Source organism: Numenius arquata, chromosome 4 (genome assembly GCF_964106895.1).
Source record: "Numenius arquata chromosome 4, bNumArq3.hap1.1, whole genome shotgun sequence".
NCBI classification, from domain to species: Eukaryota; Metazoa; Chordata; class Aves; order Charadriiformes; family Scolopacidae; genus Numenius; species Numenius arquata.
This window is the reverse complement of record NC_133579.1, coordinates 15954332-15980467: the sequence shown is the minus strand read 5'-3', so window position 1 is coordinate 15980467 and position 26136 is coordinate 15954332. Positions and strand designations below refer to the sequence as shown.

The window sequence follows — 26136 nt, the reverse complement described above, 5'->3', positions numbered from 1 at the left end:
TTCATTTATCTTCAAAATAATTTCCTTGATTAAATTTATCTAAAATTAAAGCATTTTCACTTGTGACAGGCCTTTGACACTAATATTTGACAACAGGCCTAACACTTCTTCACAGCATTACTTCTTTCCTCTTTTGTCATCAGTAACTACTTTTAAAGAGGGTCAGACACATGAAACCCCTACAGTATGAACATAAAGAAAGATTCTGCTGTTTCCTGTTCTGTTCTATTCTATTCTATCCTATTCTATTCTACCAGCTACACAGCAAAGCAATCAATTTGTTTGTATGTACCTAAATGCTCTCTGTCCTGTAAGTTTTCCCACAAAGACCGTCACGCTACCCTGAAAAAACAGTCTACAGGCAACTTCAGAGAGGCCTGGGTTGCTATGCAGAGGAAAACAACAGAAGAGTTGCTCTGCCGCTCCTTGTTTTCTACACATAAAAGACACTATTTCATGCTGTCAGGCGGTAACAAAACGCCTGTGTTAGGTGAAAGGATCTGGTCTGGCTTTTATACAGCTCGGCCAGTCCCACAGCTTGTGGCTCAGCAGGCAGACTGACTTCTACCGCCGCAGCAGACACCCGGAAAGTCAAACAACCCGGACACACCGGAAAAGAAAAACCAGGCAGGCAGCAAACAGGAGAGTGGATACAGGGGAGAGAGCTGAAGAGAGGATGATAAGGAGAAAGCAGCAAAGAGAGGAGGTGAAGCAAAAGAAAAGGGGGGGATTATTCCTGGTGGTGATAAGGGACTAAACAGCTTGGATTTGCCTAAGGAGTGTGTCAGGAGGCATGGAGAATCAAAAAAACAGTTAACGCACATGGGAAAAACAATGGCTCCGTTCTGAGAGTGCCAAATGTTTACTTAAAGTATTACACCCTCTTGCTAATGTACTTCTCTCCCCAGTCCATTCATTTTGTCCGCCAAAAGGCCCTGGTCCTGCAAGCACTCTGAAGCTGGTAACTGCACCGAATGCAAGCGCTCTGGTCCCAAGAGCTGTCTGGGGGTTAGGAACTCTCTCTGTCACGTGCATATTTTTTCTCAGAATATGTGTTATCCGTTATATTTTTTTAATAACTAAATGGAATTTTGATATATTCATGCACAGCCTCAATACACTGCTTTCTACTGGGATCTTCTCCTAAAAACTGAGCAGCAGCTGGGGCCATAGTGCAGTAAAGAATCTTTAAACAATGCAGAAAAGATTAATTTCAAACAATGTGAAATATTTGCATAATAGCTTCATATGAATCGTAAATGAACATCAACATTTCCTTACTAAGAACATACACCGGATTTTTCCACCTTAGTACTATTTGCTGGATACTTCACTTGTCTCATTCGATTGAATCGCTTGTCTAAAAGAAGAAACCGTAGTTTTCTAGAAAAAGAAAAAAAAAGAGGAAAAAAAAAAAAAAACCACACAGCTGCAATAAAGTTACCTTTGCTTTTGTACGAAACAGAGGTGGATTCTGCTGGTCTGATCTAAAGCATGTCCTTGTCCTCCACCCCAGGGAAACCAGGAGTTGCCTGGCGCTGGTGTAGAAAGCATTACTCAGCGTGAGGAGGGAGTGGCAGTGGGAACAAGGTGAGGTTTTGGGGGAGTCACCTGGCGCCAGCCACTATCCCTTACACCGAGGCCACTCGGCACGACTGTGACTCACTAGGATACTTGTGCTGACGACTGTTATCCCTGAAAGCAAACACTCTCCCGAGAAAAGTTAGGTTGTTTTAGATGATAATTTATTTGCTGTTATAGGCTTATCAAGATAAATTGATGTTTGTGCTTTGAGAAAAGAGCAACCCGGTGCGCCCCGCACACCCCAGAAAGCCCCTTCCCTCACCAGGCACCGAAGAAAGGCTCAGCTGCTTTTATGGTTTGAAAAGCAAAGATGAACTTCCTCTTTGTTCTGCGGTGTCAGTGACTCTGAACTGCTGCTGTCTCCGGAGCGAAAACGAAGATCGAACGCTGCGTGGATCCTCCCCTGCAAACTGATTGTGGGAACTGCGGCTTGGCTGTGGGAGGAGGAGGGTTTCGCAACTGCCAGGTTAAAGTGGAGGAAAGGCAAAAAGAAATTCTACTTCAGTGGTCGGTGACACGGCTACTAGGTGCGTTAGAAACAAATTGATGCTGTTTGGTATTTATTTCATAACATCAGGCAAATTATTTCTGTAAATTATGACTAATAGAAGTTTTCCATACAAGGGAACTAAGTAAAAAAAAAAAAAAAAGCCCCAAACTTTTTTATGATGACTGAGGGTCTTGCAGGATGCACAGGACATGTAGCTGACCCACGTGAAAGTTATAAGCAACATAAGAACAGACGTCTAAATTCTGGCAAAACAATTTGCAAAACAGCTTCTGTCCCTCTGTGGCTACTGAGATCTGTGAAGAAGAGATGGTTCTATTCATTCCTCCCATAAACACGTGGGTAACTTCAAAGGGAAATCAATGCTAAAGATTTTTCAAAGGAAATTAAACTAGCTTTTTACTCTATCGTTATCAGCATTAAAAAACTGGCAAATAGTTGTAAATATATATATTTTCCAATGCTTCATTAACAGTATGTTGAATAGGCAACCAAAACATTTATCAGAATGCCAGGGAGCTACCCTTCAGATTAAGAACAAAGTGGCAAATCACGGTTCTTCTTTTGCAGCCTTTTGATGTAAAGAAATACTTTCAAGTTATGCTCAACCACCAGGCTAGGAAATGTAATATACAGCTAGAATCAGAATCTACTTCTGAATCACCAAATTAAAAGTAGTGTAATATGAAGGCTTTCCGAGACATGCTCTGCTTCATTTATCTCAAAGAGGAATTTTTTACTAACACTTATACTTTTACTGACTTTAGCTGCACTAGCTACGTTGGCTGTGAAACCTGTGCCAAATGACACCCCTGCCCTTGAGACCCCTTGAGATCCTCAGAGGATCTCGGGGTGTATTCTTGTGCAAGCGTACACATTTCTGTTTGGTTACAAAGCCATCCGTCCTGCGCAGTGACTCAGCGACAGAACCAAGAAAGAATATGGAAACCCTTAATCCTGTGTGTTTCGTGCATATTGGCTTGTTTCTGCCTTTTGCTTTCTTTAAATTAAGAAAATTATACTAATGCAAAGGGTATCGGCAAACTCTGTAAATTGTGATATACTATGGAAATAATACAAATAGATATACAAATAGATATACATAACATTGTGAGGTAAAACTGTTTCCCTTGTGATCCCCCTGTAAATTATAATTGTTGCAACTGATGTCAAATGCAATGTGAAATTATTTATCGTACACTGTTACAACTATAACAAGGGGGCGGAAGGTAGTTGGAAAGGGGACATAATGTAATCGGAAAGACCCTCCTAAGGCTTCTTCCCTCACGGACCCCGAATAGTATCACACATAGTATCATCATAACCAGCCGCTTCAGAAATTATTTATGAAAATTGAGCGTGATCTTAGAAAGATTAATTAGGTAAGTGCCTCAAAGACGAGAGGATGTACGGGAAGTGTATTTAATTGTTTCGCCACCGTGAAGAAACAGTTATGTCTTCGTAAGCACCAATTAATCAGGTGTATCCAGGAGAGATCTCTGCCAGATACGAGTAGGAAGGATATGGCTCGGAGCGCCTTAAAAAGCAGATTACGGGAAAAGTTACGCTAAAACAACTCACAACTTTATTTTCCCATGAGACTGTATTCCCCTCCTATCAAATACTCGTTAATTTATTGTTTTGTTGTCGCCGTAGCTTTGCATGCCTCCTACACGCTCCAACTCGCTTTCCCCAGCGGGAAGGGGGGAATAAAAAAATCAAACTTTGACAGCCCTGGGGGAAATGGCGGCGGCGGCCCCCACGACGGGCCCTCAGCAGCCTCGCCGGGGCCGGGGCCGGGGCCGGCGCCGGGGCCGGGGCTCCCTGCCGCGGGCCGGGCCCGGGCCGGGCCAGGCCAGGCCAGGCCAGGCGGGGCCGGGGCGGGCCGGGCCGGGCGCCACCTGCCCCTTTCCCGGCGCGGCTCCCCGCCCGCCACACTCCACCCACCCGCGGCTACTTGTGCCCCCCCCCTTCGGCGGGCTGCTTCCATTTCTCCCGGCGGGCGGCCCGAGGAGGTGACCCCCTGTTGAAACGGCGGCCATGTCGCGGGGCCCCGCCGCGGTGGGGCGGCTGCTGGCGCTGATGGTGAGTCTGGGACCCGACGGGAGGGGTCTCCCGGTACCGGGCGGCGGGGGGAAGGCGCTGCTCGGCCGCGGAGCTGAGGGAGGCGCGGATGAGCCCCGCGGCGGAGAGCGGTTCCCGTCGGGGCTGGGCTGCCCTCCCGCCGCCGGCTGCCCGTGGCTGGGAACGGGGGTTCTGCTTTTCCTTGGAAAACAGGTAAAAGCAATCGCTGTTTGCCGTCCGAAGGCGGGTGAAGGTAGAAAACCCTGGTAAGAACGGTATCTCAGATGGGCGGGGGTTTTTTTGAGGCGCCGGGAGGAACAGGAATGCAGGGAAGAGATCATTTTGTTGTCGTCTTCGTGTTCAGCATATTACCTGTATTAATAAATTGCGTTACCTTTTTTTGAAGGAGTAGTGCCAGGAGGGAAAGTGGATCATAAAGTATTGTTTAATGGAAGCCCTTCTTGCCTTAGAGAAATGATACCAAATTCTTAACAGCCCACGATGCTTCAGGCTTCCTCCTTCCCTGCCCTCAGGCTTTTTTAGCCCTCAGCCTTTAAGACCTTCCATCCTACGAAATACCATTCCAGGCTTAAGAGCAAGGAGTATGTCATAACAAGGGGGGACCGAAGCGCCTGGTTTGCTTGACTTGGACTGATGCTTTCTAGCCGCTTCGAGATGTTTTGCAGGAAGCTCTCCTCCATATCTGCGGCATTGCTCTTTAGCTCTTCACCTTCCCAGGCTGGCAAAATGCCCTGCAGAAGTTGGGCGGCTGCCGCCTCCGCCGCCCAGACAAAGGCGAGGGTGGAGGCCAGGCCATGGGCTGTGCTGGGGAGCTGCCGAGGAGCCGGGCAGGGTTCAGGAACAGCTTGTGGCACGGTCAGGTTGGCAGGTGCTGTACGTTGGCACCTTGCTCCCCCAGCTCGAGAGCCTGCAAGATCAGATTTGTTAGCTGGTGACCTGTTGCCCAAGAACTTTAACGTAGAGTTGTGGGTGGCCACAAGTTGGCCAGCGACAGTTAACCCCGTTCCTTGCAGCAAGCTGGGAGTTAGGGTTTGGTTGGAAATTGTTTTATCTTCATTTTGCCCAAAAGCGCAATGCGACACATGCAGAGTGCTACTTGTACAAAAGTTTTCATCGGTTCTTCCTGTACTGCCTGAAGCCACAGCATCGTCTTGTTTTGTTGGGCTTGCACTGGCTCAAGATGCTGTTGGTTTTGCCTGAAGAAAAGAGGAAAATTGTTTTTTTCAGTCCTCATCATCCTCAGTCTCAGCTAAAGCTGGGGCAGGGTATGGTATATTAAGTGTGCTCAGTTTGGTGCCTAAATGCTTCATTGTCAGATAGAATATTAGAGCAAGTGAAGCCCCCTTATAATTGGTTGATGTCAGAAGAAAGAGGGGCACTGCTGGGTTTTGCCTTTTATGTTTGTTTAGGTTTTTGGTTTCTTTTTTTTCCCCATAATATGGACAAAACCACTCACGTGGCAGAAAGTCTAGTTGCTTGTTTTAGAGCATCAAGTTAGGGTCATTTATAGTTTGACACGTGAGGGTGGCACTGATTAACCTCAAAATCTTAAGAAACTACTGAAAACAAAACCAGTCTAAAAGCAGTGTCTTCCCAAAGTGTCTTCAACCTTAGAAGCATCGAGAACTGTAAGTTCTTCCTCTTGTTTTTCCTGGAAGTATCTCTTGGTCATCTGTTCTCCCTCCCTGCCTGCGGGCAGCATCCCTGTGTGGTCATCCCTGGGTACCTCACAGAGGTCATGGCAGCTTTCCCTATGTCCTTGCCTCCGGCCCTTTTCCAGGGATGGCCGGGCATGCCAGACAATAGCACACCTGTAGGGCTGGGCTTGACATGGCGTGTGTCCAGGACACACACCCAGAGCCATGGGCACGGGGCAGGCACGGCTGGTGAGGATTATTAGACTGGGAGGTTTCTTGGTCATTTTTGAAGGGAGTGTCCTCAAGAGAGGACATCGTAAAACACTTCCTACATTTGAGTGAAAGAACAGTTGACAGAGATGTATGAAGCTTACTACACAAGTAGCAAAGCTTATTTTTTCTCTGAACATCTTCTCAGATTGTACTTCCTTGATGTTTGGAATGTTAGACTTAGGCTGGGTATACTGAAATTCAGAATACATTCACTATTGCAGTGTCAGCCAGTAGCAATTACTTTTCAAAATTCATAGAAACAAGTTCAATTAAAAAAAAAAAAAAAAAAACCAAACAAAAAAAAACCAAACACAAATCCATAATGCTTAGTTTTAGAAAGAGCAGAGGTGAGATAATTCAAAGCAGCCTAGCTTCTATTGCCAGTAACATGCTGAAACACGGTAAAAATATTTACAAGCATTTGTGCATTGATTCAGCAATTTAATATTGCTCCAAAAAGGCAAAAGCACCAAAACCAGCGCTATGGTGAGATATGAAAACGGGTGAGAAATACATAAGATCTAGTATTTATTCATCCTGTTGAATTAAAGAGATGTATTATTTGGGGCACCATACTTCAGAATAAAGTGAATCCACCCAGGAGATACTAAAGGAAAGCAAAAAATGCAGTCTGAATTCAGGAAGTCCCTGTTTTATGATTCTTGAAGTGAGATTAAAGAACTGGGAACCAAGAAAAACGGGTAACGTACATGATAAGTTTTCAGACGTATGAAGGGCAATTGTGAAGAAAAGGGAATTGTACTGTCCAGCGAGAGCATTATCAGCATGGCAAAAAGGGAGATTTGGGTTGAGGTTAAGAGATCTCGATATAGGTGTTTGAGTTTCTGTTACAGTAAATGCAGATGCAGTGGATGCATAGTGCACTTATTCGGTGGGATCAAATTGGGCTTTTGAAGCAAATCTCCAGAGCGTGTGAACCTGATCCCTCCTCCCTGAAACCGCATTGGGAGATGTATCCATATGCTCAGGGGTGTTTGGTCTGTGGGACCAGGCTAATTCTAGTCTGCAGTAAAAACCACAAAACACAGGTTGTGTAGTACTGGGTTCTCAGCACCGACTGCTTTGCTCTACAGTTCCTCTCATATTGGCCTTACTAATTAGACATAGCTACAGTCAGCGGAGCCCAGAGAGAAATAGGTGCGAGATGGCTTTGGGGCAAGTTGAACTTCTCTCTGGTCTCTCTGTCTGTATGGGCTGTATTTCTGTTGATTATAACGGGAGTTTAGGCACCTAGCATTCATTTAGACGTGTAAATTTGTGTGCCTTAATCTGAAACTGAATTTCATCCAAACAGCAATATGATCATCTTGCAAAGAGCTAAAAATTAGGATAATTAGGATAAAAATTAACAAAGACTGTAAGACTATATAGGCACCACTTCAGGTTAGCACTGGAACAGGCTGCCCAGGGAAGTGGTTGAGTCACCATCCCTGGTGTTATTTAAAAGATGGGTGGATGTAGTGCTTAGAGATGTGGTTTAGCGATGGTTATGTCAGTGTTAGGTTGATGGTTGGACTAGATGATCTGAAAGGCCCCTTCCAACCTAGGCTATTCTGTTCTATTCTGTTCTAGTGAGGCTGAGGGACCTCCGTCACTCACTTTTTAAGGACAGTTGTCAGGAAGCACGTAGGTGTAGCTCATCCTGCCCCAGGGTGTGGAGATGGACTAGTAGATAACCTTGGACAGTCCCTTCAGCTGGCTTCTCTAAGGGTGGAAGATCTTCACTTGCCCATCATCTTCAACACCAAACTGACTCACAGCAGGTGTGAGATCCAAACTTCCCAACACACAGCATATGTGAAAGACCACGTTTCTAGGACTTACTGTTTCATAGTGGAGCAAATACGGACACATACCTTCTTGCTTACTCAGTCTTCATCTTTACAGTGTAAAACTAAGCTATGTGTTCAAAGTCTGTCCTTTAGTCGCTTCCTGACTATACTTGAACATGGATTTGGGCAAGACCAGTCTTGTGCTCCCTATACATGGCAGTCACTTCCTTCATTCCCCTGCCCTCTTGCCTATTCCTGCTGCTTTCCTGTAGTCTTTCATTCCATTTCTATTACTTCAGGCCCCAGGTTTTCCACCTTGTTTTCTGTAACCCTCCAGTTGTCTTCCGACAATGCCTTCTCAGGTCTGTGTCATCAACAGACGTCATCGGTAGATGTCTAGTTTTTGTGCCAAGGCTATGACCCACGTCAAATGACAGACAGGGCTTTCCTACTCTTACTAAGCCGTTTAATAGAAGACAGCTCTACGATACTAATAAAAAGGGAAATTAAGAACTCAACACCTTTTGGATATGTGACTCTCACTTCTTTAAAAAAAAAATTCATAGAAAAGTGCTTTTCCCTTTTCTAAAAATTTTGAATCCTTTAAAAATTTTCAATAAAAGTGCAGGATCCCTTTATATATTAGTTCCATAAGTATTTATGCATCTTGTAAGTAAAATTGCCATTCTTGAAGTCCTTTTGTAGATATCTTGGAAGTCCCTTAAGGGATTTCCTCCAAACTATAGATTGAAAAATACAAAAGCAAAAGTATTTTTTACTTCGGTAGCAATAAAACAGTGTTTTGAGGCTGCTTGGCTACTAAGCAAAGAAATTAATTTTTACTCTGTTATCTTAGTGAAAGACTTTGTGTTGATAATGAGGAATGGAATTTTCTCTGCTTTCTTGATATGCATCTCGGTGGCAGACCTGCTTATTCTTGAACTTCAGACGCTTTTGTTTATACTGCAGTTGTCAGGTTTCCAGTACAAGGAAACTTTTGACCTTGTGCCTTTGTCTTCGTTCAGTATTGAGACAGAAACACCTTTGCCTTCAGTTTACCAGTAAGAACAAACAAGGATGTTCAAGATGACATCTTGACAACTATTCACCTTCCAAAAGAGTTGCCACTTCTGTTGGAAAACCTTGACTATAAACCAGAATTCTCCTGTCACTCTTGCTGATACAGTCTCATTAATCTGAAAATAAATTTTAAAAATCCATATAACTAATAAATAAGTTTAAGAATATTCACAAAAACAACTTTGTCTAAGGTGTAGGATCCTGTAGCCCTCACAATGTATGTCCATTAGTTTGTCTTCAGAATATATAGATTAGGAAAATTGCCATTTGAAAACCAGTGGTGTTGTGCAAGTCGAAACAGCAGTCTGCTACATTGCTTAACATCATCCACCCATTGCTGCATTGTGTGGGAAACAGATAACATCTTTTTTAAAAAAAAAAAAAAAAAAGCTGTCATCGATACAGCAATCAAGGCTGAGTCAGAGGGATGGATAGGGAGGTCCCAGTGAACAGTCTAGAAACCAGTCAAAGAGAATATAAAGAAATACTCCCTGATTTATTTCAGTAGGAAATCACCTTTTCTGTGCCTGCTTTGCCTTAGGCATTAATATTAAAAAAAAAAAAAAAAATCACCTAAGAACGTAGATAGATGTAATAGTTCTGAGAACAATAAAAGTATTCTCTGCCTATACAAAGCTCAAAAGCTCTGTTTGTTGGTTTCACGTGTTGTAATGACCTAGTTTTTGTTGTTGTTGTTGTTCCCCAATGCCTACATTTTTGTACTGTTTGAGGGGTTTTGTTACATGTGGAGTCATCGGTGCCTGGAGAGTGGATAAACACAGGGTCTCTGGTAATTTGGCTGAGGCTCCAGTTCCTTCCAGCTGGGATGAGGCACCTAACTGAGGTGCTTAAGGGCATGCTGGGCTATCCTGGTGCATGAAGAGATGGCCAGTCCCAATGCTGGATGCTGGTATATGAGGTTTTGTCACAGCAAGCATGATTTGCTTGCTATCATGCACATGTCTCAGCCTTGCTTAAGTTAGGGATGCATATATGCCATTTATCCTTCCAGGAGGGCACTAAGTAAAGAGGTGCTTCTGTACTGTACACTTCAGCCGATGTTTTGATTAGTGCTTGCTTTTAAACGTTATTTAACCTGTTTTGTTCTCTCATGTACTTGGTTGGTAACCCACCAGAGCCTGTATAATCCATGATTTGGTCAGAAGAGGGAGCTTCTCCAGGGTGCTGCTGGCAACCAAGACTTAGCTTCAATCAATGGCAAATTCTGTCATTTTGGAATAGTGAGGCATTATTCTGCACTAAAAAAAAAATAAATGGTTGTTTAAAAATTACTATAAAGTCAGAATTTATTGGGAAAAAAATTATTAATTGCTTATTACCTGTTTCCTGCTGGGAGAAAGCTGCAAAACTTAATAACTATATAAGTATAGTGTGTGTTTTTAATGTGAATGGGTATGGGCAAATTTTTCAGAAGCTGTTATGGGCAAACAGTAAATATTAATTAATACGTATGCCAGAGTAATTAACTGATAGTGGTCAAATGTCCTCTTCCTTATGTTTTTGCTGTTCTTATGGCAAAAGTTATGTCAGTTAAGTTTTAGTACTGCTAAAGTGACATGGAATTGATAATGATTATCATAACATCTATTGCAGATCTGTTTGAATTGTGGAAATGGACTCTACGTGAAGGTAGGAAATAATGGAAAACTATTTTCTTTATCAGTGTTTGAAGAAGGGTTCTCTGAGCAAAAAGCAAGTGTCAAAGGTGTGCTTTACATCAGTTGATAAATACCTTGTTTTACCATTTTCTGAAACGTAAAATCTGAGTAATGAATAATGAAATGAAAGATGAAGCAAATAGATTCCTACATCCATCAAACTGAGTGGCACTCAACTTTGAGAAGCTTCCTCTAAAATATTAAGTATTTTAACTCTCTGTAGATGAAATCAGTTGCTATTTTATGGAAGAGGTTAATTGTGGAAACATCTCCAGATGTTAATGTGGAAGCCAACAGACACAGTAGGGACTAAGATGGACAGAAGGACAGAGGGTCTCGTGCAGAGGGAGAATGAGGGGTGGTTGAGCAAGGATAGCAGAGACAGTGGATGGGTTGTTTAGAGGCCTCCTGTTTCATGTATTCTGTTTCAGAGAGAAGGTTGAGCACGAGGTAGTGTTGATGGGATGTCTAACAGGGTAATAAGGCAGAAACACTGGTTTAAAACAGTCTTAGTGCCAAACCTCTTCCCACATTTGATGACAAGCACTTAAATCTTCCAGAACAGGTGTATTTTCACCAAACCCTGGTCATGGGATCTTCCTCATGTATTTAAAGGCGATCTTACCTAATTCTGACTTGATTAGAAGTTTTTCCTTCTCAAACAACTTGAAGAACATGCAGCTCTTAGACCATGGTTCAGAAGGCTAATGCTGCTCCATGATTCTGAAGTTACTAGCTACTGAAAGAGCAAAAGCTATTCAGAAGTCTGGGCTACAGCAACAATATAGCATGCATCTGAAATGGCTAAATTTAATGCTGATACTCAACCTTTTCCCACAGGTTTACAATCGAAATGGCAGGAGTGGCATGTTGTCTCACCCCAACAGCCTGTTCAGACAGAAGCGAGAATGGACGGTCCCTCCAGCATTCATACGGGAAGAGGAGGACAATTCCTATAAGAATCCAATTGCTAGAGTAAGCCCAGAAAAGAGATAAATACAGAATGCACGTAGAGATGAAAATGTAAAATAAGGGCGTGGCTGCCCTAAATACATGCGCAAACATTTCTTGAATTTTGAAGGACTACTGAATGTCAGTTGAAGATTGGCACATTTCCTTCTGTCTCTTTCCTTCAGCAGATGAGTTGCTCTTGCAGACTAATTTGCCTCAGTCTTTCGCCTTTTCCCAGCCACGAGTTTTCATAAAGCTTTTAGGAATTAAGTGTCTTTGAGTTTTTTCACTCCACAACCCCTAGGCAGTTGTGGTTGAACTTGGCAAGTGGGTCCCAAAACTGCTGGTGGTGATTGGGCAGAAGGGTGTACATGGAGCATGATTACGTATGCCTAATTTTTAGGAAATGGAGCTAAAAATAACCAAGGTGCTATCCTTTGTGCAAGAATGATATGCATTTGGTTCAGCACCAGTGTTGAACTGAATTCACCACACCTGTCACTTCAGCATATAAAGTGACTGCAGATGATAGCAGGCTGTGATCCCCTGCTTGGGCTGTCCCTTGATGGTGATGCTGGCACAATGCACTTGTGCTTGTCCAGGTGTTTCAGATATTTGCTGACAGCAGAGAAAGGGTGATGATCTCTAGTCTATGCAGCCTCTTCTACCTGTTTCTTTCCTGGTCTGACCTTTTTTCCTCCACCCTATCACTTCCTCAGTCCTAGTCACACTTGCTAGCTTAGGTCTAATCTCCCTTAAAAAGTTATCATATTTTATTTCCAGGCTTTGCTTAATCTCCTCTGCTCAACTCATTCTTCTAGACTCTTTTTTTTTTTTTTTTTTTCTCCTTGGTCTTTCTCCATGTTTTATTTGCCACCATCTGATCAGTTTGATCAGCCAGTTTCCTTCTCCTTCCCTCACTCTAGGCAAGTGGAGGGAACTTCCACCTTATCGCAGTGGTTTTCCGGCTTTTCCTTGCACTTGTATCCTGTCCCACTCTCTTTGTCCAAGCAGTCCCAATTTTCTTCTCCCACAGACCTCTCCACAGTTCCCAACTGTTGCACTGCCCATTGCATTCCTCATCTCCCTGCACCAGATCCTCAAACAGAACATGCAGCTTTTCCTGCAGTCATCTCAACATCTCCACACTCAAATTAGTGCAGGAAAATATGTTTAAAATTTATTTTTGTTTGTTAATTACTAAAACAGCAAAAATATTTTCTTTGCGTTTTTAAGTGTGGTTTTATTTACCAAATGCTGTTCAATCTGTTATATTCCTGCTAGATACATTCTGATCTTGAAGATAGAGGGGTAGTGGTGACTTACACTATATCTGGTCAAGGAGTAACAGAGCCCCCTTATGGATTATTTGTTATCAATGGAAGGACTGGAGACCTGAACATAACGGGAAGGGTTGACAGAGAAAAGACTCCAATGCTGCTTGTAAGTTGAATAGTACTTATTCCTTATAGGTGCCCTCCTATAAATTTTTTATTTATTTTATTCAAACATGTTTGCTTCCATTAGTTTTAATCCAGTTTCTGGATATTTGTGTATGTATGCTTATATTTATAAGCATATTATATATGTTTATTTATATGTATAATATATGTTTATAGATATTTTACACTTTGTTATATATATTTCTGTTTATTTCTATTTTCCATATGCATTTATATATATTACAGTCAGTCATTGTGTTGCTTATTGTTTCTCTCTGTATTATTTCAGCTCAGAGGTCATGCACTAGATAAGAGTGGAGCAAAAGTGGAGGAGCCAATAGACCTCCCAATTAAAATTGTGGATATAAATGACAACCCTCCAGTGTTTTCACATGAAGTTTTTGTTGGTTCAATTGAAGAACTAAGTGAAACAGGTAACGTTCTTTTTAATTTATTTTTTTTCATGTAGCTTTTCCCAACACATGCAAGGGCACAAGTGAATATACTCTTTGCAGCAGCATACCTGCAGTAACAAGGATGCATTCTCTTGCTTGCATAGGCCAGGTTACCCACGTGGGAATGCAAGTTTATTCAGGGCTAAGTTGTGTGGTGTGATAAAGGGAAAGCGGCCATGTAAAGGCAACAGAGAATAACACTTCCTCTTAGGGAAATTGTTGATCATCTGCTTCACTTGAGGTATTGAGTTCCCTCAGCTCTCTTTCAAGTTAGTAGCAGCCATATGATTAATTGCTTCTTTGCCTGAATTTCAACTAGTGTTCAAACAGGTTGCTGAGGTACACCCTTTTCCAGGGGATGATATCCTGTGCCATGAGTTACTAAGGGGATTGCACCGTAGGGACCATCATGTATTTTCAGTGAAGCTGTTGGAGGGCATCAATACAGAGCAAGTATTTTAATAACGCTCAGGTAGAGGAGTTGTTAGTGCTCCCTTTAGAATAATGTGCGAGGGAAATGCATCTTACTGTTCAAAAACATTTTCTTTCTTCTCTGTATGGTATCTACAGTTTTCTGTCAGAAATTTTGAGAGAATTCAGCCTGTTCTGTGATTCTGGTGCATTGAATTCTGAGTCACAGATGGGCAGATACAATCTTTTTGTTTGCTAGAGGACATACTGTTAACATGTACTATTTGGATTTTAGGAACGCTTCTTCAGTCTATTCATTAAATAAATAAGGTCAAGAACATCAGAAAATCGTGCAGTGCATCTGACAACAGTCTCTTAATTTGTGACATTACAGTAAAAATACTTGGCAGTGCATGGCAGTGTAAACGTACTATATTTTGTTTGCTTTTTTCCAGGTACAATTGTAATGAGGATAAATGCAACAGATGCGGATGAACCAAATAACCTAAATTCCAAAATTGCTTTCAGGATCATTTCCCAAAGCCCTAGCGCTGCATTCACTATGGATAAGGATACTGGCGAGGTTCGAGTAGCAAAAATAAACCTTGACAGAGAGGTAAAAAAAGCCCTCCTGTTTTTTATCTGTTAACAGCAGTCTTCTGATGCCTGTAGTGTCACCTTCAGCTCTGCCTGCCGACTTGGAGAGCTGGCCCTCTTCCTTCCCCTCCCTTAGGATTGAAGCTTTGTCCGGCTGATGTGTGTTTTTCAGGGATTGAGGGAGCAGGGAGTGATGGGATCAAGGCTGTGTTCTCCCTGTCACCTTTCTAGCACAGCACCGGCTGTTGTTTTTTGTCCCTCCCAAGGCGGCAGTTAAATGAAGCGAGGGGTCATTTCTCTGGGCTGGAGAGCATATGGCCAAGACAACCCAGATCACCATCTGCAAAGCTGCTGGCTGCATCTAGACTTCCGCAGCCTGCTATGCAAATCACCACGTGAAGAGTTAGGATGCGTGCTGCTGTGAAACAGCTTTGAAAGCCACGCATTACCAGCAGCTTTACCTGTGCCTGCATGAATTTTCACTGGCCAGCAGATGGTGATCTGGATGTTAGCTCTGCAGCTGAGGGCACCATCCCTGCCTCTAGCCCTGTCCTGACGTGCAGGTATCGCTGCCCCTGGCCCTGTTTATGGCCACTGAAGTTTTTTCATCTGCCATGTAGGTACACTCTGATTCTGAAGGAGAGATGCAAAAATTCCAAATCCTTTTCAAAAGCCTCACTTCTACTCAGAGCCTATCAAGGTGTGTGTGACATTTACAACTAACTAGAAGAGAAGTTATAACTCACCATGAGAGGGGTTACCAAAATGTGATAGAGATAATACAGCAAAGGAAAAAAATTTACCCCTATTTAAACAATTTTTTCTTATCATGGCAGACACAAAGTAGCTATTCTTTGGTGGTGGAAGCAAAAGACCGTGGTGGTGAATTAGGTGGGAATGCTGCAACATGTTCTTTAGATATCAAGATTTTGGATGTCAATGACAATCTGCCTGTGGTTGAAAGTCATGCAGTAAGTACAGTTATCACAATATTTGGCATATTCTGACACCTGCCAGTATCCCTTTGCTTAATACAAGATTGTGCAAACTTTCCTGCACTGGTGAAATGAAGTAAATCGTGACAACTTTTTAAAGAAGGGTGTTTTTTGATTGCAGTTTGAAGGAAGCATTGAAGAAAACAGAGTAAATGTGGAAATTCTGCGAATAAAAGTATTTGACAAAGATGAAAAGTTTTCTGATAATTGGCTGGCAAACTTTTCGTTTGTTTCTGGTAATGAAGGCGGCTTTTTTCGTATAATAACAGATAACCAAACAAACGAAGGCATTTTGACTGTTGTGAAGGTTAGTATATTATTTAGAGTCTCCTTTAATTATTAGAATAATTTATTCCCCTTAATTTGACATACAAATTATTTATATTCAGTCAGCATGTAAACTGTACATTTATGTGGTGGTCAGTTCTCCTTTGGCATATTCTTTGTTGATGTATCCAATAATTCAATGAAAAATAATTTTGTCCAGGTTTGCCATTTACATTCTGTGTGATCTCGAATATATCTAGTGGGACACAAGTCCCCAAACTTTCCTTGTCGTTGGGCAACAGTGCTAACATGTACGCTGTAAGCTTGCCCATTTTTTTTCTGTCCTTGCTGGTCTCAGTTTAAATTTTTTTATTTCCCATGGCCACGGGTAACACTGCAGGCAACACCTACACCGTGACCCATGGGCTACAGACTATTTTGAAATTATGAAAATATTTTCCATAAATTGAAATTTTGGTTTTATGAATTTCACTCCCCGTTAGTCCACAAGAACTGAAGATGCATAACGCCCTACATACCTTTTTCTTTTTTTTTTTTTTCTGCTCTGGTTTCCTTATCTGAAAATTGATAAGTGAAAAATTGATCCGCGTTATTAAGTAAATGAATTGTTTTTTAAAAAAAAATAAAATTGGAAGGTCCAAGTAATACTGAGCACTGATTCACTGAAAGTAGAGGCGGAATAAATGGGTAGGACTTATTGCCACCTACCTTAAATTAGTTCAAATTCAGTAATACATGGACATACCTATGGTGCCATCCACTAAAAATAGGAAGAGTAATTTTCCATATGTAGTTTCAAAGAGTTGAAGCATTATGTATTGAGAGTAACTTGTTGACCAACAGTTCTTTGCACTGCAGCATCCTTATTATTTAAATATGGATGTTACAGTATTGTTTAAATACTAAATGTATGAATGCTGTCTAGATATCAGATTCTGTCAAATTCTGAGTGATTTTTTTGTTGTTGTTGTTGTTGCTGTAGGAGCTGGATTATGAAAAAATGCAAAGCCTAAACTTGGGCATTGTTGTTACAAACAAAGCAGAGTTCCACAAGTCAATTAAACACAGTTATAAAGCACAAACAATTCCAATCAAAATTAACGTGATTAATGTGCGGGAAGGCCCTGTATTCCCTGGTGGCACAAAAACTATTGAAGCAAGTGAGAAACTGCAGATCAGACAGGTTATTGGACAATATCAAGCCTACGATGAAGACACTGGAAAAACAGCACAGCGCATCACGTAAGAGTCTTTATAACCATCATAACTGAGTACAAAAAAATCACATCTTACTGTAAAAGTGTGTATTCAGAACTGAAATATTCAGAGGCTATTGTTTTCTGCTTTGCATAATTCACACCTAAAACAACCTCATCATCTTCAATATCCTATTATGCAGAAAATAGCTGACTTGCAAATCCTACTTGTTTGGTCATATACATTGAGACATGAGTGTTTGCCCATGCTTGCACGCTGTTTGTCATGCCTGTCTACTTCTGAGAGTAGATTTACTCATCTGACTTCATCATCTGCAGAAGCATTAGGAAAAAATGTACAGAAACACCCAACAATTGGGCAGAAAGGGTGTGAAGTAGATAAGTCTGCATCTGAGTGTGTGTGTGTAGCTTTTGAGTTATAGCTCTTCAGCTAAAACGTTGTTGATTCACCACCATGGCTTTTACAAATGGTGCATCCCAGCAGAGGTGCATAACCAATGGTGGACCCCTCTGCCCCATGCCTGTAAAACAGTCTGTCCCCTGTGGCTGCTGCTCAGCTTTTGCTGGGAGCAGGGATGGAGGGGAAGAAGGCTTTGGCAGCACAGCTCCCTCTCCTGCTCCAGTCTTGCTCCCTGAGTCTGTTTTTTATAATGCTCCACACCTAAGTCCTGGCTCTAGAGGAAAAAAGCAAGTTTCAACATTCAGGGTAGGTTTGTAATACTAGATTTATAGTTGAAACCAGTTCCAGTGGCAGGAGCATCAGGCCTCAGACCTAGGGATTTGGTCTCTGGTTTAGACAAAGAGTAAGCATACTGTCAAGCTGCTTTTTCTGCTAGTGTTTTTTTTCCTCATTATGAATGTGTACATCTTTATATGCAATTTTAATCAGATACTTGAAAGGAAGAGACCCAGCAGACTGGATCACTATAGACTCAGTCACAGGTGAAATACGGCTTGCTAAAAACCTCGATTATGAGTCGGCTCATGTAGTAAACGGTACCTACACTATCACCATGTTGGGTGTAACTACTGGTAAGTTGAGAGGGTTTTGTTTTCACACTAACCGGTTTGTTTAGGGTAGTTTGCCTTTCTGCAACTATAGTTGGTATAACCTCCCTGTCTTTAACTGCCTAGACATTAGTGCCATTTCCCATAGGCTCTGTATTTGGAGGAGAGAAACACAAATCATTGAAATAGGATGAACCTTGGAATGGGTTAAGCAAGAAAGATTCCCTGAGCTTCTTGTGTATCTAATTAGAATTCTGCTTTTATAATCTGCATGTTACTATGTAACCATATGCAGGAAATACTTTTTTTTTTTTTTTTTTTAAGTTAAAATAGTAAAACAGCTTGCCTTCAGAAGAACTTTATGTGTTTATTAACATCAGGAATGAAATACTACTTCCATAAGCTTCAGGGAGAACTCTTTCAACTTACTTCAGCAATGTTTGTGTTTTGGAAAATACTAAGTTTTTTATTTTAAGAAGAAATTTTTGCACTTTAAGTCAGTTTAATCTTTCATATTTTAAAATCTTAGATTTTCCTAAGAAAACAGTCACCGGCACAGTCGTCATTCAAGTTAAAGATGAGAACGATAACTGCCCGGTTATTGTGAACCCTGTGCAGACTGTGTGTTCAGATGCAAAATTAGTTGATGTTACAGCTGATGATTTGGATGGTTACCCAAACAGCGATCCCTTCACCTTTACTGTCATTGATGAGCCAGAAGGGACAGCAAAAAAATGGATAATTGCATCCAGAAATGGTAAGAAAATATTTTTAATTACTTTCAGTTCTTTGGAGTCCTAGTGTTGTAATTAGTTCATTTCAGTCAAACTGACACTTTTGCTGATCCAAGACCAAAAAAGCCCATATATATAGACTCACGTGAAGACACATCACTTGCGTGCTGCTCCCTTCTCTCTAATGGCTATAAAATCACAGTCATGTCTTCTGGAACCTGTCACCTTCCCTCAGTTGGACCATCTTTTCCTAGCTTGTTGACCCGTAGGTGGTGACCAGGATTCCATGGGTAATGCTGGGATCAAACCATTCTTCCCATATCAAGCGTGCAGTGGTGGAGGATGCTTTTGTTGAAACTGAGCTTGGGGGTATGGTTGTGTTACTAGCTTCAGTTGCTCTAACTTACAAATAAATAAGTCTTACAAATAAATAAGCAAACCTTGAAAAGGGGAAACACATTGTAATCTAAGATTGTCCAGCACAGTAGGAACAAAAATAGGTCAGAAATCATAAATAATTTTAATGAGTATTTCAAAAAGAGATGAGCATTTTCTTCTGACATTTCCATTCATAAAAGCCTGGGAAATACTTGAAGGAAATGCCTCAGGTAGTTTGAAGACACCGGAAAACACTTTTTTCTGCTCAGACTCAGTATTCTGTCCTCCGTAATCCTACAGCATAACACTGCAAAGCAATCAGCAGAGTCATCCTAATGGCCAGGTGTAGGACCAAAGAAGAATCTTCTTAGCTTTCCTCACCCTGCTTGCAGCTAGACTAGTAGTAATTGTAGGGATCACGGCTTTTCCAAATAGGGTGGCGTTCCCCAGCTGGAAACATCATCTGGGCATTTCTTGCCTAGTTGTGTCCTTGACGTGACACGGCCACAGGAGCAGGTGGTATGTTGGCTCCCCAGTTTCTGCCTGTGGCCCACAACAGATTAATCTCCTAAAGACTGAAGCTGTTTTTTTGTGAATTCAGCCATTGGCTGTCCAGATGACATGAAGGTTAACGCTGTATTGGTGGTTGGGCTATTTTCTGTGATAAGTCTCTGCTGGTGTGAAACTCCTTAGAGTTATCTGAGACTGCAAGTGAGCATGGCTGCTTTGTACTGACATGAATTACTTGATAAAAGTAATGCTGTAGCAGCAGCTAATTAAACTTAATTCCATTGCATCGGCTGGACTTAACTGGGGGGGGCTTGTTGGGAGGCTGTGAAGGTTTTATTTCCCTTAGTTTACAGGAGACAGCTTTATCTCCACTCATTTCTTGTTTGTCTTTTTCTTTAACCTCCCGCTCCTGCCTCAGGCACCAGTATACAGCTGGTACCACCAAACCTGAAGCTGGGCAGAACTGAAGTTCCCATCCTAGTAAAGGATTACCAAGGGCTCAGCTGTGCTCAGCCTCAGTCTCTGCAACTGACTGTCTGTAACTGTGCGGATGACGGCGTGTGCAGAGAGAAGATCGCTGGTGCTAAGTCAGTGGGTCTGGGACCAGGAGCGGTTGCACTAATCATCTTGGCATTTTTACTTCTGCTGCGTAAGTAATTGTTTGATTTTATGTCAGAAGCGCTGTAAATGTGGTCTGCAAGGCATCAGGAAAGAAACAGTCCGGTTCCCAGCTTTTATCATCTTGATATATTCCGTGTAAACTCCTGGTCTCTGTGAAGTCATGGCAAATCCCCAACTAATTGCGTTGGTAACATCAGCATTTCACCCTCAAACAATTTCATTTTAAAATTAATATGCACAACTTTAATATTTGTTTATGGTGCTGTAAATAACAGGTGGGGAAGCAGTAAGGAATCCTTTCGGTGCTTCCCACACCTCCCCATGTGAACCCTAACTCTTCCCACTCAAACCACGGCTCTCTCTCCACTGTCTTCTCCCTCACTGCAGACCCAGGTCTTGGTGCCTTGCTCTGAGCAGCACATGTTGTTGTTCTTTGATAAGACAAAATAGAAGCTCGAAAATAAGAGACGAATGCTTGTAGTCGGGGCATGGCCATGTGTACCAGTGCTGCGTTTAAATGGCAATAGTTTATTGCGTGTACTAGTAGCAATCTAGCTACAAAGTTCATGCCACATGAATAATACGCTCTGTTCCTGAGACTGGGTGGTTTTGAGTTCCCCAGGCAACGCTCCAGACTTGTCACAGGAGCACTGAGGTGGAATTTACATGACGCCATGTCGTTATCTAGTAGTAAAAGAACAGGAGGGGTTAGAAGTGCTGAAGTTGTACAGTGATATTTAGGGCTTGATTTTGATGTATGAGACCTTTGATAGAAGTATAGCTATATGCATACGTGGTCACCTGCAGGATTGAGGCCCTGACAGGATCATTGTCAGTTTACTCTCTAGGAAGCTGTCCTGGCATATGTTTCTAGGAAATACTTTGAATATTTGGGAACGTGTGTTTGGTCTTTATCAGCTCCTATGCTGATCACTAGCTCACTAAAGACACGTTTTGGTATGAGAGCTGACTAGACTTCGATACTGGCTATTAGCATGCTTTGACCCTAATCATCACATAGTTAATGGCAAACTCATATTTCCTGTAGTTCTTCCGCTGTTACTGCTGCTGTGTCCCTGCGGTTCGGGAGCAAAGGGATTTGCTGCGATACCGGACTACAGCGAAGCGATGTTGCGTCAGTGGAACAGCGAAGGGGCAGCTCCCGAGGAAAAGGCATGTATCCCTAATAGCATTTCGCTTTGATTTCTGTCCAAGTGTTCAGTTTGGCACTTGGCATCTCTTCCACGTTATGGGCTGATGTTTCAGGGCTGTGAAACCACACATGAACATTAATTAAAATTAACCCTGTGAGGCTCAGTGAAGGATGCATGGAAGGTGAATTCCACCAGCAGCTCTAGAAACACCAGCCATGGTGTTTAAATCCCAAAGTAAGGGCAAAGAAATCAAACAAATGTTGATAGTGTCTGAGCAGGAGATAGGAGTGTGGGAAAGGCATTGATGCTGTAAAGAGTGAAACATTTGCATTTGCAAGTCTGGAATGTTCTGCGCCCCTTTGGGAGGCAGGTAAAGCAGCAAACAAATAGATTATAAACCTTAGCATCTAGTTTAAAGTTTCAGGTTACATTTTAAATTAGTTTCCTGTGTATTTGCCTTCATAAACAGAGTAAATTCTTTATAAAAAAAAGGGGGGGGGGCATTAAAAAGCACAAATCTGAGGGAACAGTGAATGCCAAGAGAAGTTTGCAGTTTGACCTTCTTTGTTATGCTACAAAACCCAGTTTTAAAAAAAAAAATGGGCATGACACTGGCATGCTTTTGCATAATAACAAAGAAACAGAATTAAGGTAAAAGACTTTGATTTGGGGCCAATGCTCACACCAAATTTGTGATAAAAGACAATTAACAGGGAAGCCAGACTGCTAGAAAGAAAGGGCCAGGCAGCACCATAGAGGCAGCGCAGGCAGTGCACACTCCCCCCACTTTGTGTCTGGTGAAAGCTGGGCAGAGTCTGTCTTGGAACACCTGAGCTCCCTGGAGCTTTACAAGCCTTTTTGTGGTGGTGGTGGGGTTTTTTTTGGCGTTATTTTTTTTCTTGCCTTCATTCCCAACTTTTTCAATTTTAAGAAAACAATGATCTATAGAAACATTTCCATGATCCTCCTTGGGAATGCAGTTGTGGAAGCTGCAGCCTATTTCAGGAGGCCCTTCACTCTTTGCAGCAACAGGTATTAAGTGCGAATTTGAACAAGTCATAAGACAGCACACTCCCAAGTCCCACCCAGCCCCACTGCTGGTTTGGCGAGTTCAATGTGCTAGACAGTGCAGCTTTCATGTCACATCGTAATTTGTGTTATTTATGTAGCCAGTGCTAAGCCTCATCCCACCCACTGCATTGGGGAACTCAAGAGGAGCAGCAGCAGTGGGAGCAGCAGCAGCGGGAGCAGCAGCGGGAGCAGCAGGAGCAGCAGCAACAGCAGCGGCGGCAGCAGCAGCAGCAGGAATGAGCAGAGAAGAAATTGCAGCAGGAGGAGGCAGCTCAGCCTCTCACGTAGGAGAGCATTGCCACACTATTAGCAGGGAAAGATGGGAAGAGCAAAGACATCTCCTTTCTGGTGCTGACTATGGAGCCATGGCAGCTGGAGTGGCTGGAGGCATGGCGGGTGTAGAAGGCAAGACAGTGGTGGCTGGAGGAGGAGTCGCGGTGGGAGCAGCAGGAGCCATGAATGAAGAGTTTTTAAGAGACTACTTCAATGATGTAAGCATAATGACCCGCGAATATCAGTATTTTGATATTTACACCTAGCGTTGTGAAATGTAGTTCATGCTATTACAAACACAGATGAGTAGATATGTGTATAGAAACAGTCCTGATACAATGGCCAATGTTGTGCGCATGTGGAGTTGGGGGCACTAAGGATTTTTGGATTAGTCTCAAATGCAGGACTTGGAGCATGACAATGCTCGGTCTTGTAGCACTGGGTGCTTACAAGGTTTCCCACAACGAGACCCTTCTCTCAAAGAAGGTACTTGGACATTGGGATCCAGAATATTCAACAATGACCAAGGAGCCAGTGGCCCAGGAAGAAGCCATGAGAAAGTCTATGTGATATAAATCTCAGGGACTTAAGCACATTAAGCTGGCCTGTAGGGAGGTACCTATGACTCATCATGAGTCACAGCTACAGACTTTATAATGGAGCAGGATTTTGAAAGATAAGCCGTAGATGTCAAACGGTAGAGGGTGGGTCTGCGTTTTCAAAGTAGCTGATGAAGTAAGCGGTGCCGGACTTGTCTCTTCACCCAATAGCCTGGGTAAAGAGCTGCTTATTAGAACTGTATGAGGCACATGTTGCAATCCCCTTTCTGACTTTTTTTCTGGTGACCTAACCATTGACCAATAAGCTATTCCTACTCATTACAGCTACTCCTCTTTGCATAATGCACGTCATTAGTCCTTTAGGCTGGAGAGCTCCTTACTGTGGAAGTTTCACTTCCGTATGGCAGGGAGTGTACAGATTGTCTATTGTCTGTACAAATAAAACATCTTCACACCCTACAGCTGGCTGATGATGGGGTTCTGCAGGGGAGTAGTTGTGCAGCTTTGGATCACCACCTCAGGCCAGGGAAGGATTTGAGCTTAGGACACTTGTATGTCTCCTGAGTACTCTGGCTACTGCTCTTCTGGGTGTACAGATGTAACAGTAGCAATTCTATTTTCCTTCCTCTCTTTGTTCTTCATAATATTAAGACATACTTTTAAGCATAGCTGCCTGCTGTAGTCCTGCAAGAGGGCTTTGTAAAGTCATACTAGAGTAACCTTTACAACTTCTGGGAGGCTAAACTATCTCAGATTATAGGAAAGGAAAAAAAAAAACAAAACCACAACATCCCAGACAAGTTACCAAACCACATAGTTTCAGATGTGTGCTGATTTTTATAGAAGCATCTCGGGTAATGTGCCTACTTCCAGGATCAAACACAGATAAACATAGAGCCAATTTGGGTCTGGATATATACCACGTTACACAGATGCCTGAGCTAATATGCACTCCAGAACTTCAAATGTGGTAAAAAAAGAAAAGTGGTTCTGAGCACAAGCCAGCAACTGTATTAGGTAAAGCTGGTTCAGCAGGCCCAGGGGATCTGTCTGTCTTCTCTACTGGAACTGGTGCAAGCATGTAGACAGGTATTAGTGCTAGCACTGGCAGCAACTCCATTGCCGACGCTGCCTTCCAACTGAGTTGGCCCCAGAAGCACTATAGTCAGAAGCCATGAGCCCACCTTGTTGCAAAGCGGCCTGCGTAGAGCTTACAAATTTGTACGCTGGACTACATTCCTATACTTATCAAGCCAATTAACTTGGTGATTTGTTTACTGTTGGGCTCCTTGGGTGTGATCCTGCAGGTTATGCTAGTGAAAAGGGCCACGGCAGGTGATAACATGTCAGCATGTACTCATTAAACGTAGGTTTAAATGTGAGGATATACTCAGGCATAGTTTTGGCACTCTCCCACAAACACCTGGTTACAGTTGAAGGTCATTCACTGAACCAAAATAAAAGCAGTCTGTGTGTGAGGATGGAGCAGTATCACAAATGGCACAGTTCCTGGTAGGAGTAGCAGCAGTGGGTAATAGTAACCAAGGTTTTCAATTTAATTTCAGATTTTTCTTCTCATCAGGTGTACTGTAAAGTTCAGACTAACTTCAGAAAGTGCTTTTGGGTACTGCCCATCGTTGGTTGATGGTTTCTGTGGGTTCAGTTAAATTTTCTTATTTTAACCTTTTTGACCAGGCATTCCTCATTTTCAGATTTATTAAGTTTAGAGCTGACATTAATGAACTTTTGCGTGCTTTTTTTGTTTTCTGTCTGTAGAAAGCTGTCTCTTTTGCGGATGAAGATGAAGCTCAAGCTGCAAACGACTGTCTCCTGGTTTATTCCCAGGGAGAGTCAGGCTCTCCCCACGGCTCCATTGGCTGCTGCAGCTTTATTGAGGGTGATCTTGACGACCACTTTCTTGATGATTTAGGAGACAAATTTAAGACTCTAGCAGAAATATGCATAGGCAGACACATCAACATGAAAGACAGTAGCTCCAGGAATGAATCGGGTTTTGGTCTTAATGACACAAAGTCACAGTTCTTAGATCAGCAAAATGTTTCCAGCTCGGAACAAGCCTTTGCCTCGGGCAGCCTCTTCCAGCCCACCCCACTGGTGCACGCGGGCCATGGCGCAGGAGAAGCCACCGTGTCCAAGGAGGTGGTCACGGAAACAACCTTTGCATCCCACTCTGGGCAGCATGACGCTCCGACACTTCCCGCGGCCCACGCGGAGACCAGTTTCACCATGACAGAAACTTCCTACTCTGCAGGGGCTCCTGCCCGCTCGGCCGCTGTCTTTCTAGACCCCCAGTTTAAGGAGAACGTAGTGGTGACAGAAAGAGTGCTGGCACCTGCGTCAAGCTTGCAGGGTATGGTGGAAGTCCCCAATTTGCCACACAGAAGTAACGTGGTGGTTAAGGAGAGGGTGGTGAAGTCAGAGGGCACCGGAGCAGGAGCCCTGGTGGTTCAGGATCTCCCTGACTCCCAGTATGTCGTGGTGAGGGAGCGGGAGAGGGTGCTTGTGCCCGCTGCAGAGCAGGGCTCACTCAGCTTCTCCACTTTGGCAGAGGGGCACAATGTGGTGGTGAACGAAAGGGTGGTGACAGCCTCAGGGGCGCAGAGCAGAGCCGAACAGGCGGTGGATGCTGGCTCAGGAAGGCAAGAGCACGTGTTGATCACAGACTCCCTGCTTAACCAGACAGGCTCCAGCTTAGAAGGGCCGGCTCCTGCCAGCGCCACACTCAGCAAGTCTTCCAGGGTCACCAAATACAGCACGGTGCAGTACACCCGCTCGTAGCTTGGCCCCTCGCAGGGGTGTCTGTGTCCGGCC

At 42.9% G+C, this 26136-nt stretch overlaps 1 protein-coding gene across 1 annotated transcript; it reads left to right on the top strand.

The window, feature by feature from the left end:
• Window positions 1–4132: 4132 nt before the first annotated feature.
• On the top strand, window positions 4133–26103 carry DSG2 (desmoglein 2). The gene is made up of 15 exons (XM_074146323.1): window positions 4133–4177; window positions 10575–10610; window positions 11480–11614; window positions 12875–13033; window positions 13322–13466; window positions 14354–14514; window positions 15332–15466; window positions 15612–15797; window positions 16761–17020; window positions 17885–18027; window positions 18533–18760; window positions 20044–20274; window positions 21295–21419; window positions 22570–22962; window positions 25081–26103. Exons 1-15 carry the CDS (start codon window positions 4133–4135, stop codon window positions 26101–26103), a joined length of 3405 nt encoding a protein of 1134 aa, XP_074002424.1.
• The last annotated feature ends 33 nt before the right edge of the window (window positions 26104–26136 follow it).

Bases quoted from the DNA above. Each gene is read 5' to 3' on its own strand.
- DSG2 (XM_074146323.1), top strand. From the start codon at position 4,133: ATGTCGCGGGGCCCCGCCGCGGTGGGGCGGCTGCTGGCGCTGATG. The intron at 13,034-13,321 runs GTAAGTTGAATA...GTATTATTTCAG, and splicing joins AAAAGACTCCAATGCTGCTT to CTCAGAGGTCATGCACTAGA. The intron at 20,275-21,294 runs GTAAGTAATTGT...TATTTCCTGTAG, and splicing joins GGCATTTTTACTTCTGCTGC to TTCTTCCGCTGTTACTGCTG.